Below are 23,447 nucleotides of genomic sequence, written 5' to 3'. Positions count from 1 at the left end.
TTAGACCAGTGGTTGACTTCTTTTTAAACCTAAAATATCAAGTATACACTCACATGGTTTACTTCTTTTTACGCTTAAAACATCAATTATACAATCGCTTGTCATTAGGAATATGGTTTTGTTGATTTGATCCATGCTGACCAGTGAGTACCTTCTTTATACACTTAAAATACCAATTTTACACAAACATATATTATTTAAGACTGATGTTGTGTTGCTTTTACAGTGGTTCACTTATTTTTACACTTAAAATGCAAAGTATGCACTCCAGTATGTTATTTAGGACTGTTTTTTGTTTTTTAATACTTTTTGACTAGTGGTTAACTTATTTTTATACTTGAAAACTTGCATGAGCTGTATGCGTTTTGTGATTTTTGACAAGGTTAGGAACCGTGCATAACTTATTTTTACACTTGTAAAGCACATATCAGTTTCCAAATGTATCTAAATATTTTGTTTGTTATCCATATGTCTAAATATGGATGTTGGTTATTTTTACACTTTATTATGTGCATAATATATGCATTATGCTTTTTGACAATTAAGTCTTACTATTTGTTTTTATGTCTCAATATGAAATGTTGAATTTCATACTCATCTTATTCATATGAATATATAAGACTTCATATTAGACTTACTCATATTCATATTAGAATGAAATGTTGAAATAAACATAATAACACATAATAAAGGTCTGACAATGTTTTATTGTGTGTGACAACTAGAAAAAGAAGCTTGAAATATGATGATATGCAACTTAGCGTGCCGGGCATCACATGGACAGGAGATCAACCAGGTCGCCAAGGTGGAGGAGCTGAAGTTTTGGTTGCCTGTAGCAACCTGTGAGTCAGTAGCTCTAAAAATCCAGGTGTTTGGTACCTGAGCCACAACTTGAAGTCACCATGGAGGCTCCTTCCAGCTCCACCCTGCTCACACGACTCACGGTCTCAGACAAGTCAGGAGGCAAATGTAGTCGCTACACAAATCAGGAAAAGAGAGAGCGGAGAAAGGTGAGAGGATTATTAGATCCAGTGGCAAAAAAAACCCCACCTTCCACAGTGGATCTACGTACAAGAGATGGTTGCCTTCAGAGATGTTTATTCACAGAGTCATGTTGCCTTGAAATTGCATTAGATGCTTCAGCACTCTGCACAGCACTGCTAGTGTGTTGCTAAATGGTTCAGAGAGCTTTAGCGCTGATATGTCTCAGGGAAGCTGTGTGTGTGAGTGTGTGTGTGTGTGTTTGTGTGTGTGTGTGTGTGTGTGCGTGTGTGAAGGAATGGAGTTGTTCTGAAGTGTAGAGTATGCTCCATGACCAAAAAAATGCTTTATGGCAGTGGTGCCCAACCACCGACTGGTACCGGGCCGCACAAGAAATAAAAACAAACTAAAAATTTATTATTAAAGGCTTACTGGAATGAGATTTTCTTATTTAAACGGGGATAGCAGGTCCATTCTATGTGTCATACTTGATCATTTCGCGATATTGCCATATTTTTGTTGAAAGGATTTGGTAGAGAGCATCGACGATAAAGTTCGCAACTTTTGGTCGCTAATAAAAAAGCCTTGCCTTTACCGGAAGTAGTGACGTCACGGGTTGTAGGGCTCCTTACATCCTCACATTGTTTACAATCATAGCCTCCAGCAGCAAGAGCTATTTGGACCGAGAAAGCGAAGATTACCCCATTAATTTGAGCGAAGATGAAAGATTCGTGGATATGGAATGTTAGAGTGAATCACAAAAAAAAAAAAAAGGCGACGGCTCCAGGCGGCGGTAGTGGGAGCGTTTCAGATGTAATTAGACACATTTACAAGGATAATTCTGGAAAATCCCTTATCAGCTTATTGTGTTAATAGTGTTTTAATGAGATTATAAAGTCATACCTGAAAGTCAGATGGCTGCGGTGAAAAGATTCAGCAACACAAATGTCCAAAATACTGTGTAATTGAAAAGAGACGACTTTTAGTCGTGTTTGGTGCTGGGCTGAAATGTCCGTTCCAACCAATAACGTCACAAGCACGCGTCAACATACGCGTCATCTTTCCCAGACGTTTTCAACAGGATACCTCGCGGGAAATTCAAAATTGCAATTAAGTAAACTAAAAAGGCCGTATTGGCATGTGTTACCAAAATTGTAACATGGATGATACAGCAGAGGATTGGGAGAATGTCATGTGGTCAGATGAAACCAAAATATTACTTTTTGGTATAAACTCAACTCGTCGTGTTTGGAGGAAGAAGAATACTGAGTTGCATCCCAAGAACACCATACCTACTGTGAAGCATGGGGGTGGAAACATCATGCTTTCGGGCTGTTTTTCTGATAAGGGGACAGGACGATTGATCCATGTTAAGGAAAGAATGAATGGGGCCATGTATCGTTAGATTTTGAGCCAAAACCTCCTTCCATCAGTGAGAGCTTTGAGTGGTTGACCAAATACTTATTTTCCACCATAATTTACAAATAAATTCTTTAAAATTCCTACAATGTGAATTCCTGGCTTTTTTTTCACATTCTGTCTCTCACCGTTGAAGTGTACCTATGATGAAAATTACAGACCTCTGTCATTATTTTAAGTGGGAGAACTTGCACAATCGGTGGCTGACTAAATACTTTTTTTCCCAACTGTAGTTAGTGTTGCTTCTGGCAGAAGTTACACTGTGTGACACTGGTGAAAATAAGACCATTGGAAAAAATTTACCAATATATTCTTGTCATTGATGGAACAAGAAGGGGCTAAGAATACATTTGCGGTAAACATTTTTATATAAAGTGCCAATTCCATTAAAAAAATGTAATTTTACATGTAATGCTTCATGCAAAAATGTTTATGGGACTTTGTCATGATAAATATTTAAATGTGATTAATCACATTTTGTCCATAGTTAATCCATAATTAATCACAATTAATAGTTAAAAAAATATCTTTAATAAGTGTACTTCAGATGGATAATTTTCACGTTTTTAATCAACATGAGACTAGACAAATTGTTTGCCTTAGGCATGATTTTTTTTTTTTTTTAACAGCTCAACCCAAAATAGACACAAACACATTTTAAGCGCTGGAGTTGCATGCCTCAGTTTGGCAATACTTTTGTTCCTTAACTTATCTACTATATTTAAATGACGCAATAACAACCTATTATGATACTGTATGTCTGGTGGTCGTAAACAGTGCCTACGGACAGCAACAGTCAGGCTTGTTTGGTGTCCTATTCTTTTTATAATAATAATATGACCGACATTATCGGACATCTCTAATTATTGCAAATGTAGTATTGGAAATTATCGGTATCGGTTTCATACAGGTCACACTGAGGGTGGCCGTATAAACAACTTTAACAGTGTTACAAATATGCGCCAAACTGTGAACCCACACCAATCAAAAATGACAAACACATTTTGGGAGAACATCCGGCACCATAACACAACATAAACACAACAGAAGAAATACCCAGAAATCCTTGCAGCACTAACTCTTCCGGGACACTACAATATACACCCCCGCTACCCCCTACCCTCCCACCTCAACCCCGCCTCCCCAACCCTGCCCACTTCAACCTCGTCATGCTCTCTTAGGGAGAGCATGTCCCAAATTCCAAGCTGCTGTTTTGAGCCATGTTAAAAAAAAATGCACTTTGTGATTTCAATAATAAATATGTCAATGCCATGTTGGCATTTTTTTCCATAACTGGAGTTGATTTATTTTGGAAAACCGTGTTACATTGTTTAATGCATCCAGCGGAGCATCACAACAAAATTAGGCATTATAATGTGTTAATTCCACGGTCCGTCTCAGAAAATTAGAATATTTTGATAAAGTCTATGGAGATGATGATTTCATTTTCCAGCATGATCCGGCACCTGTCCACAGTACCAAAATCAGCAGTAATTGGTGTACTGACCATGGCATTACTGTCCTCGATTGGCCTGCCAACTATCCTGACCTAAACCCCATAGAGAATATGTGGGGTATTGTGAAGAAGAAGCTGAAAGACACCAGACCCAATAATGCAAATGAGCTGAAGGCCGCTATTGAAGCATCCTGGGCATCCATAACACCTCAGCAATGCCACAGGCCGATTGCCTCCATGCCTAGCCGCATTGATGCAGTAATCCGTGCAAAAGGATTCCCAACCAAGTACTGAGTGCATTAATTGACATTTTCAAATGTTTGATTTTGTTTTGCTGTTATAAATCTTTTTTTTTTTTTACTTGGTCTGAGGAAATATTCACATTTTTTGAGATAGGATTTTTGAGTTTTCTTCAGCTGTATGCCATAATCAGCAATATTAGAATAATAAAAGGCTTGCAATATTTCAGTTGATGTGTAATGAATCCAGAATGTATGACATTTTCATGTTTTTAGTTGCATTACAGAAAATAAAGGACTTTATCACAATATTCAAATTTTCTGAGACAGTCCTGTATATATATATATATATATATATATATATATATATATATATATATATATATATATATATACTATAGTCAAGATTTCTGTGGTTTATTCGTTATACAGTGCTCAATACCGGGATAGAGCAGAATATATGTTAGGTCAGGAAAAACCCAGAGGGGATCCCCTCTGTTTTTTCCTGACCTAACGTATATTTGTCTACACTATATATACACTATTCAACTTGTTTATCTTTCATCCTTTTTCCAAATAAGAATCAATAATGAATCTAATCATTAAGCCGAATTAAAACTTATAAATCTAAAAAATCTTATCAATTCCCATTCCTGTTACTGAATTTTAAGTGGCTTTTGCGGGTTAGGTTTTTGTATGGACTTTTCATATATTATTAGGTTGTTATATAAATGTCCCGTAAGAAGGCAATAAAAAACATGCAAGGAAAAAGCACATGCGCTGACAGATACGACTGTCGGGAGTCACTGGATTGGAGCTTTTTAGCTGAGTAGCTTGTTTCACAGCAAAGCTTATCTGCCGAGCAGCCCTGTGCCAACTCAGAGCACAAAGACGCAAAGAGGTTAATGAGGGCCACTCGCGTAAAGCCCTCTAAGACTAACACGCTAACTGCTATAAAGCCTAAGCGGGGCAACACTGCTCTCTTCAGAAAAGCCGCCCGATGGCCCTCTTGTGAACAAAGTGTTGAAGAGGCTCTGAGAGTGAAGTGTCAACGCTGTTGGCCAGCCTGAGCATCTACAGAGGAATCAGAACGAAGGCATCCTGGGTACAAGAGGCGGTAAACCCTGTAATTTGCCCTGAAAGAATCTGCCATGACATCTGAAACCTTCTGGTCAAAGCCTGCATCCCACATGCCCCCTATGACTACCCCCGCTCAGCCTATCCCTGTAAAGCTCCTCTGCCCACTGTGTCCTTACCCCCTCCAGACATGCAGCTTTAGGAGACTCCCACAGATACTTATCTCTTTCCTAATGAGTAGGTGTTTGGGTACAGGCTTTAACAGCATCATTATTAAGATATAATTCAGGACTACGCAATGCTCTTCATCCCTCCAGGGTAGACCTTTTCCTTCCTTCTTTTGCACTGTGCTGTTTTTACAGGGATCTAAAGACTTAAAACTACAAAACGTAGGCACACTTGCTGATGTTCAGGACTGTTATGGAGTTGTTTTCCTTTTTCTGCTGCCACTGTGACTAACAGATCATGGAGGCGTCAAACTCAAGAGGTCTGCTTTCTGTGAACTCAAGTCCTTTGTGGGTTGAAACAAGAGCAGCCGTCTTTATGCGGCCCAGCCGATTATGTTGGACAGGTGACTACTGAGAGACTGGGAAGGAGCTATAATTTAATGTAGGGTGCTGTAGGTAGGGTTACACAGGACTAAGAATGGCAGTGGCATGGTTTGGGATAAAAAAACATGTGGCTTCTGTTTTGTACTGTAGGTTTAATTGCCACATCTGCTAAGAAAATGGTGTGACGTATAACAGTAGTGCAACAACGAAGGTAAAAATAGCTGTCAGTGTGCTAAAAGCTAATAAAAGTGGCAACTCTCATTGACCAATCCACGGAGCAGCAGCTCGACCCAACTGCAGGTCAAGTCAATTTTATTTACTATATTGACCAAAATCTAGGCCTGGGCCAATATTCGATAAGTTAATTAACCGACGATAAATGATAAATGAAATGATAGTCGGTAAGTTTCCCAGCGTCGATAAATCGCCATGTGCATGTTCCAAAAGCATTCACACTTTCGTCACTTTTAGCGGCTACGAGCGTTTGTACCATAGCGGAAAGAAAAGAAAAGGGTGAAGCATCTTGTCCTCATTAAGTGTCTTTGACTCTTGGCGAGGCGACGCGGGGCCGCTCGCAGGCTATCAGCACAAAGTGCAACTAGTTAGCATGTAGCAGCAAACAAGAACAAAATGAACACAAAACCAAACACCACCGCATCAATGTGGGAACATTTCAGTTTAAACCTTTGGAACAAGATGAGCCTATAAAGACCGAGAAGCCTGTTTGCCGGATGCGCGCGACTACAACGCCCACTTGAAATACAAACACTCGACAGTCCAAATTCACTTCACACACTTTGCTTTGAGTAAAGAAGCCAGGTGACAAACAAGTCAGTGTAAGCAAAACAGCGCAAAATAGCGTGCGCTCACAGACATACATCGGCAAAGACATTCTGCCATTTAATGCTGTTATAAAAACAGCATTTTTTAAAAGTGCTTATATGTTGGTGTTCCTTACTTGGAGTCTGACAAACTTAATTTTGTTTTGCATATGACCTGTTAAAACATCTGTTTAAACTGTCTATTTTTACTCTGCACTTATATTTAAGAAGGCTCTAACTTGATTGCCAGTTAAGTAATGTACAACTTTAGTGAATCATATTTTATATAGCGCTTTTCTCTAGTGATTCAAAGCGCTTTTCATAGTCAAACCCAGTATCTAAGTTACATTTAAACCAGTGTGGGTGGCACTGGGAGCAGGTGGGTAAAGTGTCTTGCGGTGCTATCCCGGCTGTAATCTGTGATAATTCTCCCTGAATAAATGCTTCTGATATTCTGTACATCACATGTTGTACACGTTAATTGTCTTCATATTGCTGCATGACAATGTTTTAACTTTCTCTATTAATTATTACAAAGTAATATTGAACCTGCCAATCATTCTGTATCTGAGGACTCCACCAGAACATGTTATAAAACAATTTACACAATATTTCAGCCAGCCAGTCCCCAAACCCCCCAACCACCCATATTCCTAAACTGATGTACTAGCATTTCTTTAGGCGTAAATATCACAGAACAACATTACAAAACATCTCTGACAAAGCATGATCGTAATGGAAGACATTTTTATTTTGTTAATGTCAGGTTTTTGCCTAAATTGCCAAAATACCTGTGGCGGTGGGGCGTGATTTGAGGCGTGGTCGATATGATCACATTGCATCATTTGCCATGGTGTATATGTTCTTTAAAAACGCAGAACCATGTGAATATAATATCCATTCATCCATTTTCTACCGCTTGTCCCCTTTTGGGGTCGCTGGAGCTGCATTCAGGCGGTAGGCGGGGTACACCCTGGACAAGTCGCCACCAATATATTATTCTTAAATATTGTATGCAGCTGAGATAGGCTCCAGCACCCCCGGGACCCCGAAAAAGACAGGCGGTAGAAATGGATGGATGGATAGCATTAACATATATTTATTTCTTACATAATATCGTTTTGTTCTGAAGTGAATTGAAGTGAATTATATTTATATAGCGCTTTTCTCTAGTGACTCAAAGCGCTTTACATAGCAAAACCCAATATCTAAGTTACATTTAAACCAGTGTGGGTGGCACTGGGAGCAGGTGGGTAAAGTGTCTTGCCCAAGGACACAACGGCAGTGACACACTTCCCTCTGCGTCTTATTTATTCGTTTTGGTGAATTTAAGAGGTTTTAACACGAGTGCCTGCAACCCTATGGTGCGTTCATGGGCAATCAGTAAATATCAATCAACTATATTGTTTTTTTTTGACACTTTAAAACCGTCGACACGAGCTGTCAAGTTTTGGATTGCCTATTTTATTTGTAAGATAGAAAACACTGATAACTATTTACGTTCGGAATTTAGACACAGACTTTCCTCTGCGTCTTATTTATTCGTGTTTTGGTGAATTTAAGAGGTTTTAACGCGAGTGCCTGCAACCAATGGTGCGTTCAGGGGCAATTACTAATCATCCATCAACAGTTTTGTTTTTTGACACTTAAACCATTGACACGAACTGTCAAGTTTCAGGTTACCTATTTTATTAGTAGATAGGAAGCACTGATAACTATTTACGTTCGGAATTCAAACACACACTTCCCTCTGCGTCTTATTTATTCGTTTTGGTGCATTTAAGAGGTTTTACCGCGAGTGCCAGCAACCAGGGACAATCAGTAATTATCCATCAGTGGTTCTCTATTTTTATTCAATTTGTTCAACTTCTTTCTCCGACGTATTGCTGGCACATATATGTGTCAATGGCGAATTAAATCCCCCACAGTAGCAACATGGCTATGCTACCGTGCTCGGGTATGAAAATAAAGCGTGCTAAAGACAATATTAATCGTGCAAGGATATCTTAAATGACAATGTTGCTTCTGCAGCCTTTGGCGACGCTAACAAACTAAACTAGCGCCCGCGTTAGCATCGTGCTAGCACAAAGCTAACCGGAAGTGAGGGAGAAAACATCCAACATTGGCGACGTCCAAGCAGGGTAAAAAAGGTCGTGGACGCTCGGCACCACAGCAGCAAAATGTTTTCTCTCGGTCAGCAGGGAGTGTATTTTCAAATTGTTGCTACTTTTTCTACATTGTCCTGTGTTGAGATTTTTTTTATTTTTCAAGCGAGTTCTCCAATCTTTTTAGTCACTCTTTTATAAAAAAAGACTGGCAACACATCTCGCATCTATTTTTGGTGTTATTAGAGACTATACTCCAGTATGTTTGGAGACTCTTAACTTCTGTCGCTCCACGCATGCAATGAAAAGCAAGCAGCAGAGTGCCTGACGTCACACTTGCTTTGCGTTGCTGGGAGCCTTTTTTCTCATTAAAAGCCGCAAGTGTCATCTTAAATTGTGAAGATCACTATCAACGGGTATATCACGAATATATTAAAGTACGTCTTCAGCGTGGGCACGCTGCCTCCGCTCCAGACAACCCTGTGCATATGGCTTACGTCATCACAACATCGGTTTTGGGAGTGCTGTTCCGGTGATTACAATACGTCTTTTTCTGGCCAAATTTTTGGTGCATTTTGAGTCAATAGTTTGCAAGTGATAAACTATGCAAAGCCATTCATACTCACTGAACACACCGTGTCGGCGGGGAATGAGCGAGTGTTGTGTGTCTAGACCAGTGGTTCTTAACCTGGGTTCGGTGAGTCGGCCTCAGGGGTTCGGCGGAGGTCAAAACACACCCGACTCATCATGTCAATAAAAACTTCTCCCTATTAGGGTACTACGGATACAGCAACAGCTGAAGTAACACTGATTTGCGGGTGTGTCATTTGTTGTGAGTTTATGTACTGTGTCGGTTTTGTTCTTTGAACAAGGTGATGTTCATGCACGGTTCATTTTATGCACCAGTAAAAAAAACATGGTAACACTTTAGTATGGGGAACATATTCACCATTAATTAGTTGCTTATTAACATGCAATTTAGTAACATATTGGCTCTTAACTAGTCATTATTAAGTACTTATTAATGCCTAATTCGGCATGGCCTCATTATAACCCTAACCCTCTAACCCTAACCAAATAACTCCAAATTAAGTCTTTGTTACTTAGAATATGTTCCCCTAGTGTCAAAAAACCTCTAAATTAAGTCTTTGTTACTTAGAATATGTTCTCCATACTAAAGTGTACCAAAAACACATAACTTTGTCTTGAATTTGAAAAAAAAAAACATTTTATTTTTCACTAAAAAGGGTTCGATGAATGCGCATATGAAACTAATTGGGTTTGGTACCTCCAACAAGGTTAAGAACCACTGGTCTAGACAGTGGACTGTCAGACACACAACAGAGCGAGTAAGAGTGAGTGACAACAGAGTTTGAGGGTAGATCAGCCAGTAGCTGACGAAAATATTAGGAAAAATATACCTTATTTCGTTGAATTGCTGCAGGGCATATAGTATGTGCCTACCTTGAATTACTGCCGGGTCAAACTCGCTTCCCAAAATAATTAGCGCATGCTTAGTATTATCGCCTGGTCAAACTAGTGACGTCACGAGTGACACTTCCCCTGTCATCATTTTCAAAATGGAGGAGGCTGATTTCAATACCGGTAATTTGAAATCGCATAAAGGGAAGAAGATTAAGAGCTATTCAGTAGGATTTAAGGTCCAAGCTTACATCGCACTCAGATTTTTACTGCATACCTTTGGTAAGTGCCGGAGTGAGAAGAGGTTTTAAAATAATTAGTGCATGCTTACTTATACCGCATGCCTTTGGTAAGCGCAGGAGTGAGAAGAGGTTTGAAATTAATTAGCGCCACGGCGGCAATTCAGGGAAATACAGTATGCATTATTACATTGGTGCCCTCCAATCCCCCAGAGTTACCCACAGGGTACCAACAAGCATGTAATTAAACCTGGGACACGATGGCACGCCTCGCCGTTCTCTTGGCACTGCCGCTCATTTCTCAAAACTCAGAAATACTCCCGTGCGGTTCAACTATACATCCATCCATCCATCCATTTTCTACTGCTTATCCCTTTTTGGGTACCAGGGGGTGGTGGAGCCTATCTCAGATGCAATCAGGCGGAAGGCGGGGTAACCCTGGACAAGTCGCAACCTCATCAAGTTACAAAAAATGCCAGGAGTGGCACAGCAAACCTGTGTTGGTGTGTACATCTAAACGGATTACTGAGTTGCGGAGACACAATAAGCATTACCAACATTTTCCTCCTTTTCTCAACTGCCCGCCACTGGCGCAAAGTTCAGACGAAAAGCTATAAAAGCCCAAAATACGACCGTAACATCAACCATGTACTAAGGGACCTCGTATCCATCTACTTCTTAAAGACACACCAAAATACCTGACACAATTACATTTTATTTGGTCAAAAGACACATGTCCTATATACTGTGAGCAGTGCAAATAATGTTTTCTGTAGTATGTGCCTTTTGTGCATAGTCTTACTTTTTCACTTGTTTGCCTTTTTATAGCACTGTGCAATGGCATATTTATTTTAGTTAGCCCTTTGTCTTTTGTGTACTTTATTGTATTAATAATGAATTGCTTTTCCATCCGTTTCCTACCGCTTGACCCGTTCGGGGTCTTGGGGGGTGCTGGGGCCTATCTCAGCTGCATTCCGGCAGAAGGTGGTGTACGCCCTGGACAAGTCACCCACCTCATCACAGGGCCAACACAGATAGACAGACAACATTCACACTCACATTCACACAATTTATTGTTGCCATGCAACTTGTTGATTGTTTTTGGAGGTGAGAGGAAGCCGGAGTACCCGGAGGGAACCCAAGCAGTCACGGGGAGAACATGCAAACTCCACACAGAAGGATCCTGAGCGCAGGATCGAACCCAGGACCTTTGTACTGTGAGGCAGACACACTTACCCCCCTTCCACCATGCTGCCCTGAATTGCTTTTACAGTTTCATTTTAAAATGAAAGCAAAGTTACTGTTTGTCTAAAACAAAAAGTGCAATAAAATATGTTTTAATTAACAGTAAATAATCATGATTTCAATATTGACACATATATTTGTGATTACAATTTTGGGCATAATAATGCAGCCCTTCTTTATATTTTACAATCTATCAGTTGCTATTTCACCGATAAATATTCCTATTGTCCTTTTTAAAAAAAAAAATGTGTCCAACAATATAAAAAAGTTTTTTTTTAATATTCTAATTCACAACACAATTTAACTACATCACTTTTCACATGCAGATGGCCTTGAAACATACTCGTCATACGTCAAATAAAACCAACCAGTTTGGTGACAGAGGAAAGGAAAAACAGATCCTTTAAAACCTCTAAAATGGGACCCCAAAACTGCTTGTGGAAAATTCCCACTGGAAAACTAGCATGTTCTACGGATGATAAATTAGTAAAATCTTTCATCTCACACTGAGATCCCCGCTCTTCCTCTGCAAACTCACATATTGGCCTTGAGGGGGCCTCCAGACGCTACTGCTTCCAACCTCTGCCAAACCTCACCTGCGTAACCTTTCGTGTCGTTAGCTCAGTCAAGTGTAATTGAAACAGAAAAACAATGCATTGATCAAGCCTGGACTCAGTCCTGCTTAGTGCACTGCAGCGGAAACCCGAGAGCGAGCAGGGATGGAGGAAAATCAATCACATATACATCATCCTCAGAGGGTGTAGGGAGTAAAAAAAAATATATCACACATCACATCATTGTCTGGCTGTCACGCACTCACGGTCCTGGCTTGGCTGCGTGTGTTTGGCTCTGGGCTCTGCGGGCCCACTGAGCATGTGCAGAGCGAAGGTCAAAGCAATCCAGAAGTGCGGCTCAGCTCCTCTAACCTCCGATTTCGGGGGCACATGTGAACAATCAATGGTAACATCAAAGTTGGGAGGGAGGAGCAGACAAAACCAATCGATCGGCTTGGCACATTCAGGGAAAGCCGAGCTAGTTACTGCCCGTCACCAATACTGCAAGCTTACAAAGATGTAATGAGCAGGTTTCACTAAAGGTGAGAGGCCAGGCCTGTACGGACACCAAATTAACAGAGGTCAGTAGAGGGCTTAAGACGCGCAGTCTGGGAATATGCTTCCCAACGACCTGCACTCTCCATGGTGTAAACAAGGACATCCGGAAAACCCTCAGAGGCATCGTGGGGTGTACGGGTGAGAGAAGTCTTTCCCGGCTGCCTGGCAACCTTGGCGGGGGTGGAGAAACTGAGGTTAGGCGGGGGATGCTGGATATGAGCGGACGGCTCGAAATTAGACCATTGGATGCAGAGCGGAGTAAACGTGAATGTGGATGTGAGCCACTTTGTTAGTGAAGCTGTATGTTAGAAAGTGTGATGTTGGAGCTCCCTCCTTGCAGTTCAGCTCCGATGCGTGGCCAGGGGGGGTGGTGGGGTCGAGGGGCATGCTGGCAAAGCTCCAAACGAGCGCTAAGCACTTGAAATGAGCCCTCGGGACCAGCCCACAGACTAGATTTCCCTAAGAGGGTTACCAATATCACCCCACAATGGACAATTCCATTCAGCTTACCAATCAACCCAAAGAGCCTCTTCTTAAGGAATATGGCGTTTCATACTGCTTGATATTCGTATACAGCGGCAGATTTTTGTCGGGATTAAATTATTGTTTAATGGTTCAGAAAATGCACAGCATCACTGCTGTTCATTCTACAATTATTACCTCATGATTTAGTATGCATACATTATATTCACAGTCTTAAACTGACATTTTCCTGCAAGAGCTTAAAAAGAAACCTACACACAGAGCAGCGCCATCAAAGGCATTCCATCAGTGGTAACGGCTTGCTAATGACCAGAGTATTTAGGTGCTAATTTTTAACGAGTCATTTCTCCCATAGTGTTTAGGCCAGACTTTGAAATGGCCCGTGTCACTGTAAATCTTAAAACTATGGGAAACCCAACACCTTGTTGGGAACACATGACGACCGGTCTGGCCGTTCAAATCAGATTAGCTGGGCTGGAGCACGCTGATGGAAGTGACACGATATTTACCATTAAATACCAACTTAGCGCAAACCATTGTAGTCGCCATTTCTTCTGTAAATAAGCTCTTAAATAACATGAAGTGAGTGAAATGAGGGACAATCACATTATATTAATGAATAAGGATCGGTGATATAGCTTAAAATCTATATTGCAACACAAATTGCAGCCTCTTGCAATAATTATATATGTATATAGATGTTTTTATATGTATAAATATATATACAATCGTGGTCAAAAGTTTACATACAATTGTAAAGGACATAATTTCAAGGCTGTCTTGAGTTTCCAGTAATTTCTTATTTTTTTGTGATAGTGATTGGAGCACATGTCTTTGTCACAAAAAACATTCAGGAGGTGTGTTTATTTTATGAATATATCATAAGTCTACTAAAAATGTGACCAAATCTGCAGGGTCAAAAGTATACATACAGCAACATACATTATCAATTTTGGTAATGTAGAACATTTACAATCAAATTAAATTAGCTTCTTGGCAAGGCCTCTTAACTTCATGTCGCTGATTATGATTGACGACACCTGTTGACTTCTCTGAGCCCATTTAAATAGGGCTCATGTGTTGCAGTCATTAGACTCGGTTACAAATGCGACAATGGAAAATCAAAGGAACTCAGCACAGATCTGAAAAAAACGAATCATTGACTTGAACAAGTCACGAAAGTCACTTGGAGCTTAAGGTCCCAAGGAAAACTGTGCAGACAATTGTTCATAAGTATAAAGTGCATGTCACAGTTTTGTCACTGCCACAATCAGGAAGAAAATGCAAGCTATCACCTGCTGCTAGGAGAAAATTGGTCAGGATGATCAAGAGTCTACCGAGAACCATCAAAAAACAGGTCTGCAATGAATCGGAAGCTGCTGGAACACAGGTGTCAGTGTCCACAGTCAAGCGTTATTTGCATCACCATGGACTGAGAGGCTACCATGCAAAAAGGAAACCCTTTCTCCAGAACCGACACCTTAAGGCTCGTCTGAAGTTTGCTGCTGATCACATGGAAAAAGATAAGAATCTTCTGAAGGAAAGATCTGTGGTCAGATGAAAAAAAAACTGAGCTGTTTGGCCACAATACCCAGCAATATGTTTGGAGGAGAAAAGGTGAGGCCTTCAATCCCAGTGTCACCAATCCTACCATCAAGCATGGTGGTGGTAGTATTATGCTCTGGGCCTGTTTTGCAGCCAATGGAACTGGTGCTATACAGAGAGTAAATGGGACAACAAAAAAAGAGGATTACCTCCAAATTCTTAAGGATACTGTATATATATCTATATATCTATCTATATGTATATGTGTATGTATATGTGTATATATATATATATATATACATATATCTATATATATATATATATATATATATGTAGATATATCTATCTATATATATATATATATATATATATATATATATATATATATATATATATATATATATATATATATACAAACCCCGTTTCCATATGAGTTGGGGAATTGTAATAAATGTAAATATAAACGGAATACAATGATTTGCAAATCATTTTCAACCCATTTTCAGTTGAATATGCTACAAAGACAACATATTTGATGTTCAAACTGATAAACATTTTTTTTTTTGCAAATAATCATTAACTTTAGAATTTGAAGCCAGCAACACGTGACAAAGAAGTTGGGAAAGGTGGCAATAAATACTGATAAAGTTGAGGATTGCTCATCAAACACTTATTTGGAACAACCCACAGGTGTGTAGGCTTATTGGGAACAGGTGGTGCCATTATTGGGTATAAAAAAAAGCTTCCCAAAAAATGCTCAGTCTTTCACAAGAAAGGATGGGGCGAGGTACACCGCTTTGTCCACAACTGCGTGAGCAAATAGTCAAACAGTTCAAGAACAACGTTTCTCAAAGTGTAATAGCAAGAAATTTAGGGACTTCAACATTTACGGTCCATAATATCATCAAAAGGTTAAAAGAATCTGGAGAAATCTCTCCACGTAAGCGGCATGGCTGGAAACAAATATTGAATGACCGTGACCTTCGATCCCTCAGACGGCACTGTATTAAAAAACGACATCAATCTCTAAAGGATATCACCACATGGGCTAAGGAACACTTCAGAAAACCACTGTCACTGAATACAGTTTGTCGCTACATCTGTAAGTGCAAGTTGAAGCTCTACTATGCAAAGCAAAAGCCATTTATCAACAACATCCAGAAACGCCGCCAGCTTCTCTGGGCCCGAAATCATTTAAGATGGACTGATGAAAAGTGGAAAAGTGTTCTGTGGTCTGACGAGTCCACATTTCAAATTGTTTTGGAAATATTGAACATCGTGTCACCCGCACCAAAGGGGAAGCGAACCATCCAGACTGTTATCAATTCAATGTTCAAAACAACATATGATGCCTTACAAGCACCGTCTTTTTCATGAGCGCACCTGCTTATTTCAGCAATAAAATGCCAAGCCACATTCAGCACGTGTTACAACAGCATGGCTTCGTAAAAAAAAGAGTGCGGGTACTTTCCTGGCCCGCCGTACATTATGAAGCGTAAAATACGACAATGGAGACCCCGTACTGTTGAACGACAGAAGCTCTACATAAAACAAGAACAGGAAAGAATTCCCCTTTCAAAGCTTCAACAATTAGTTTCCTCAGTTCCCAAACGTTTATCGAGTGTTGTTAAAAGAAAAGGTGATGTAACACAGTGGTGAACATGCCCTTTCCCAACTGTTTTGGCACGTGTTGCAGCCATGAAATTCTAAGTTAATTATTATTTGCAAAAAAAAATCTAATTTTTGAGTTTGAACATCAAATATCTTGTCTTTGTAGTGCATTCAATTGAATATGGGTTGAAAAGGATTAGCAAATCATTGTATTCCGTTTATATTTACATCTAACACAATTTCCCAACTCATATGAAAATGGGGTTTGTATATATATATATATATATATATATACATACATATATATATATATATATATATATATATATATATATATATATATATATATATATATACATACATACATACATACATATATACACACACACATATATATATATATATATATATATATATATATATATATATATATATATATATATATATATACATACATACATACATATATATATGTATTTCCATCCATTTTCTACCACTTATTCCCTTTTGGAGTCGCGGGGGGCGCTAGTGACTATCTCAGCTACAATCGGGCGGAAGGCGGTGTACACCCTGGACAAGTCGCCACCTAAACACAGGGCAAACACAGATAGACAGACAACATTCATACTCACATTCACACACTAGGGCCAATTTAGTGTTGCCAATCAACCTATCCCCAGGTGCATGTCTTTGGAGTTGGAAGGAAGCCAGAGAGTACCCGGAGGGAACCCACGCATTCACGCGGAGAACATGCAAACTCCACACAGAAAGATCCCAAGCCCGGGATTGAACCCAGGACTACTCAGGACTTTCGTATTGTGAGGCAGACGCACTAACCCTTCTTCCACCGTGAATCCCATATATATATATATATATATATATATATATATATATATATATATGTATATATATATATATATATATATATATATATATATATATATATATATATATATATATATATATATACACACACACATATACCAGTGACGTGCTGTGAGGTTCATGGCTGGTTAGGCACAGACTTCATCACAGTCAGATTTATAAACATATGAACCCTATAGAGTATCTTATTCACCATTTGATTGGCAGCAATTAATGGGTTATGTTTAAAAGCTCATACCAGCATTATTCCCTACTTATTGGTACTCAGCATCAAGGGTTGGAATTGGGGGTTAAATCAACAAAAATAATTCCCAGCCGTTGCTTTTCACTGCTCCCCTCACCTCCCAGGGGGTGAACAAGGGGATGGGTCAAATGCAGAGGACAAATTTCACCACACCTAGTGTGTGTGTGACAATTATTGGTACTTTAACGAACTGTCTTATTGTGGCAGTCCGCTCCCTGTATGATCAGTGCCAGAGCTTGGTCCGCATTGCTGGCAGTAAGTCGGACACATTTCCAGTGAGGGTTGGACTCCGCCAAGGCTGTCCTTTGTCACCGATTCTGTTCATAACTTTTATGGACAGAATTTCTAGGCGCAGCCAAGGCGTTGAGGGGATCCGGTTTGGTGGCCACGGGATTAGATCTCTGCTTTTTGCAGATGATGTAGTCCTGATGGCTTCATCTGGCCGGGACCTTCAGCTCTCACTGGATCGGTTCGCAGTCGAGTGTGAAGCGACCGGAATGAGAATCAGCACCTCCAAGTCCGTGTCCATGGTTCTCGCCCGGAAAAGGGTGGAGTGCCATCTCCGGGTTGGGGAGGAGACCCTGCCCCAAGTGGAGGAGTTCAAGTACCTAGGAGTCTTGTTCACGAGTGGGGGAAGAGTGGATCGTGAGATCGACAGGCGGATCGGTGCGGCGTCTACAGTAATGCGGACGTTGTATCGATCCGTTGTGGTGAAGAAGGAGCTGAGCCAGAAGGCAAAGCTCTCAATTTACCGGTCGATCTACCTTCCCATCCTCACCTATGGTCATGAGCTCTGGGTCATGACCGAAAGGATAAGATCACGGGTACAAGCGGCCGAAATGAGTTTCCTCCGCCGGGTGGCGGGGCTCTCCCTTAGAGATAGGGTGAGAAGCTCTGCCATCCGGGAGGAACTCAAAGTAAAGCCGCTGCTCCTCCACATCGAGAGGAGCCAGATGAGGTGGTTCGGGCATCTGGTCAGGATGCCACCCGAACGCCTCCCTAGGGAGGTGTTTAGGGCACGTCCAGCTGGTAGGAGGCCACGGGGAAGACCCAGGACACGTTGGGAAGACTATGTCTCCCGGCTGGCCTGGGAACGCCTCGGGATCCCCCGGGAAGAGCTAGACGAAGTGGCTGGAGAGAGGGAAATCTGGGCTTCCCTGCTTATGCTGCTGCCCCCGCGACCCGACCTCGGATAAGCGGAAGATGATGGATGGATGGATGGATAACTTAATGTAGCAAGTACTTTAGCTATTATAGTATAGTATAAATAAATTACACTTATTATTATCATTATTAGTGATAATACTGCTAACATTAAAAATAAAAAATAATAACATGTATGTAAAAAATAACAAACACGACAGTACACAGTGTTGTCACTATGACAGGTGTAACCGCGCTCCAGCGGCCGTGTTCATTCATTGTCTTTACTGTAGCATGAAAAATGCAGATGGCCTTAAAACGCCACAATACTCAGTCACCATATTTAAGTACCCAAAATAAAGACTCGACATAAATATAAATTCAATCGGATCAGAAACATTAGAAGAAACGGGATTAAAACCCGATGCTAACCGCCCGTAGAAAATACATGTGTAGCAGACAAATTCACCTACGGCGTAATATCTCAACATCGACACTCTTTCGTCGCAACTCAGCCCTGATGGTCGGCACCTATGAGTTTACAATTAGTTGTGAAATGTTGGACGGTTGATTTTACGATATGCAGGCAAACGACAACTTTGAAACATACCGGCTTCAGATGTCCCAGGCTTAGCCGAGTAGTGCAATAATGATCTCTGGGATCACTAGCAGACTCTACCACCAGGAGGCCGGAGAACAGGTGCCTCACATTGTGCGTCTTCGCAGCCGTTTTATGATTGCCCAGCACAAGAAATACGTTACACACATACACAGTTGTTGACAAAATACACTGTACATTATATACCTCAGCTAACTAAACTATGGAAATGTATTCTATAATTCATATAGCAATACGGTCTCACTGCACAGCAGCCAGCAGTTAGCCGAGTCATTGCGCAATCCACGGGGAGGCTCAAGTGGCTGTGACTCACCGCAAGTAATTCTCAGTATTTGAACGGCAAATGTGAAAATTAGGCGATTTTGAATAAACAATTATTTAAAACTGGTGAAGTTAAATGGAAAATAACTTTATAGTATAATCACTGGATACATATAACAATATAATTATTATTTTTTTTCTTTTTTTCTTTCCATGATGCCCCTGATTGCACGTCACTGACATATATATATATATATATATATATATATATATATATATATATATATATATATATATATATATATATATATACATATATATATATATATACATGTATGTATGTATGTATGTATGTATGTATGTATGTATATATATATATATATATATATATATATATATATATATATATATATATATATATACATATATATATCAGAATGAAATATTTGGTATCTAAATTAAAATAGAACTATTTCAAAACGTTTTATAAAGGCTCCTAGTTTGCCTGTTGATGCATGTGGTAACATATTGCGTCATTTCCAGTTGTATTATTTTCTCACAACTATTTTTAATCTACATGCTAATTTAGAATTAATAGCTCCTACTTTCTGTTGTAAGATGGTTCTATCGACACCTCTGTTAAAATGTACCAAGTGCTTCATATGTTTTTTAGATCATTTACATTTGTTTTGGTCGGTACTATACATGTAAGTATTTACAAGTAGTTACAGAGGCAGTATTGGTCCCACCGATGCTAATACTTAAAATTTCCCATTCATCTAGCCATCCTTTTTATATACCTCTTATCTTCATTAGGTTCATGGGTGAGCCTGAGCCTATCCCGGCTGACTTCGGCTAACTGCCAGTCCTTCAGTGATGATAACTTTAAGAAATATAATTTATGTGCCACCATGGAGATGAGGATTAGTGACTTAGAAGCAGCTTTGCACTGTGGAGGGGCGTTAGCAGCTAGCAGGAATACTACATGCATGCGTTTGTTTGCTTGAAGCTGTCAAATTATTGGGACACATCTCGAATGTGTCATCAATATGCATTATCACGATATGGTGATAGAATCAAAAGCTCTTTTCTATCATCAGCCAACCCTACTTATGAAGTCAGTGAACTCCATACAAGGGTTAGGGAACCTATGGCTCTAGAGCCAGATGTGGCTCTTTCGATGACTGCACCTGGCTCTCAGATAAATCTTAGCTGACATTGCTTAACACGATAACTAATGAATAATTCCGCTGGTAATCACAGTGTCAAAAATAACGTTCAAAATATAAAACATTCACATGCATTTTAATCCACCCATCCGGTTTCTACCGCATCTGTTCAAGAAGTCGCATTAACGGTAAGAATTATTTTATTTATCGTTGGTTTGCTTCAGAATAACAATGTTATTAAAACGTATAAGAGACTTATTATACTCTAGAAATGTTGGTCTTACTTAAAAATGCACTCGTTTAGTTGTATTCAGTGTTACAAAAATATATTATATGTCTCTCACAGAAATACTTTTTAAAATATTTGGCTTGTATGGCTCTCTCAGCCAAAAAAGTTCCTGACCCCTGCTCCATACTGTAGGACAACTAAAATTCCTCAGACAACAGGCTGATCATTGGAATACTTTCATAAATAGGCAGCTCAAAATTGTAGTACAACCATTCCCAGTTTATTTTTGTCACACATTCCCAGAGTTGCCCTTCTATCTGCTGACTAAACCACCTCCCAGTGCCATAATCCCTCACGCCGATAAAATTACACCCTATTGTGTGGGAAAATCATTTGCTGGATTCATAGGAACAAATGTTAACTTTAACCCTCACATAATGAGGTGATGTGCTTTTCAATTTGAGAAGCACAGCATCATCCTATTTACCCCGGCTGTTTCACAGAAGACTTCCGCTAGACAGAAAAAAAATTGCAGAAAGAGCCCTGGTGTAAATCCTGTCACTTGGGTAATTTTACCTCACCTGCAAGCAAACAAAAGCGGAGAAGCTCAACCTTCCTCTTCTTTCGTGGTAACAAAGAGCGCAACACGATCCTTGGCCTTGCATAAGGAATAACCTGTTGACCCCAAGTGTTTGTCATTTCTAAAGTTGAATCGTCTTACATCATTTCATTTACGACCTTCATTCTCTATCTCACTATTTCAGTCTACTGATTCCGTAGACGAGGAGAGTTCATAGTTATCAAGAGGTGTCTACTTCCTTTGGGTCATTATACACATTGTGATTAACAGTAAACAGCCAATTAACAGCCAAATACTTTTCTTGGGAAATGGAGGTAACCTGTTTCCTTAGCCAGAATATTCCAAGAAACAATCATAATGACAATGGGATATACGCCTCACAGGCCAGCAATGTGCTTCTGCTTCATGGCCAATTCCACTGACAGAAAGAAGACTAAGCATTTTAAGCGTCATTATGCTCTCAAATACTACAAGAATGTGCGACTGATGACAACTGATTTTCATTTTAAGTGAGCAGGGTTTAACAGGAAATTGGCTGGTTGGAAATATTTCATGTTTATTTTCAAAAAATCGAACATAATCCCTATTTCTGTTCTTTTGAGTAGGTATAGCTCGCGCTTCGTCCACTTACCCTTCACGGTCCATAGACTGATGTAAAACAGCATTTGATAGCATCTGTCATGTTACTAAACATGACATGCATGGTAATCAGTTAGCTCCACAGTGCTTCTGAATAAGCAAACGGACAAACAAGGGGCCAAAGTGTAAGTGCGCTGTAACATAACAACTTGACTTGTTATCACCATCATCCTCATCATATTCAACTGAGGTCCTCCTCTGGGGGGTGCTTCTGCTTGGGCCTGTCAAGGCCTTTGACAGGGAGCGCTGCGTGGGGCCATTTGGTCTCTTTTCAGATCTGTTTTGTTTCTCTTTGCAGGCCACTGTCGGTATGGACTGTGGGCGTTGTAGGTTGACAGGGTTGGGGGGCGAGGGCACATTCACCCGAGCAGTGGTGGGTAGCATGGGGGAAGGGTTAGTTGGTGTTATGGACTTGGGCACAGCCAGGGAGTGCTGGTCTTACCCCTGGGGTGACATGGAGCCAAAGGGGAAAGGGAGCGGGATAGAGGGCGTAGAGTACAAACATATTTAAGTGCTGCCTTCACTACACATAGCCCCATAGCAAAGAGAGGGGAGCCATGGGTTATGACAGCACTATCTGGGGGACCTCTTGCGCCCTCCCACCCATCCAACACACATTTCACTATGAAAGTCCTCAGGTTAAAGCATCTCTGACACATCTGGTAAGAGCAGGTTTTCCAGTGCTATATAGACACCGTGTAGTAATAACCACACTCTACAGAGGGTTCCCATTCAAACTTGACTCCTGCCCAAAACTAGTGTGCTTAACATTGTCCCTTTAATGTTGACACCATGGTTTAGTGCATTGTTTTTCAACCACTGTGCCGACACAGTCTGGTGTGCCGTGGGAGATTATCTAATTTCACCTCTTTGGGTTAAAAATATTTTTGCAAACCAGTAATTATTGTCTGTAGATTATGTGTTGAGTGTTGGTAGTGTCTCGAGCTTGGCAGAGTAACCGTGTAATACTCTTACACTCTTAAGTAGCACGGTAGCTAATTGCTTCGTAGATGTCGGAAACAGCGGAGGGCAGCATGCAGGTAAAAAGGTCCGTAATGCTTAAACCAAAAATAAACAAAAGGTGAGTGCCCCAAAGAAAAAGGCATTGAAGCTTAGGGAAGGCTATGCAGAACGAAACTAAAACGGAACTGGCTAAAAAGTAAACAAAAACAGAATGCTGGACGACAGCAAAGACTTACTGTGGAGCAAAGACGGCGTCCACAAAGTACACCTGAACATGACATGACAATCAACAATGTCCCCCACAAAGAAGGATAAAAACAACTGAAATATTCTTGATTGCTAAATCAATGTAGATGCGGGAAATATCGCTTAAAGAAAGACATAAAACTGCTACAGGAAAATACCAAAA

At 40.2% G+C, this 23,447-nt stretch overlaps 1 protein-coding gene across 2 annotated transcripts in view; it reads right to left on the bottom strand.

Moving 5' to 3' along the window:
* Nucleotides 1-687: 687 nt before the first annotated feature.
* The window catches only part of elp4 (elongator acetyltransferase complex subunit 4), a 159,475-nt gene continuing 136,715 nt past the window's right edge, over nt 688-23,447 (bottom strand). For both annotated transcript variants that reach the window (XM_061880366.1, XM_061880357.1), the window contains one exon: nt 688-976. In XM_061880366.1, the coding sequence (XP_061736350.1) occupies nt 957-976 (20 nt within the window). In that variant the 3' untranslated portion in view covers nt 688-956. The remainder of the gene's footprint in view (nt 977-23,447) is intronic.

Source organism: Nerophis ophidion, linkage group LG02, assembly GCF_033978795.1.
Source record: "Nerophis ophidion isolate RoL-2023_Sa linkage group LG02, RoL_Noph_v1.0, whole genome shotgun sequence".
Lineage (NCBI taxonomy): Eukaryota > Metazoa > Chordata > Actinopteri > Syngnathiformes > Syngnathidae > Nerophis > Nerophis ophidion.
Note: the sequence above shows the minus strand (reverse complement) of the source record. Positions and strands in the feature narration are given on the sequence as shown.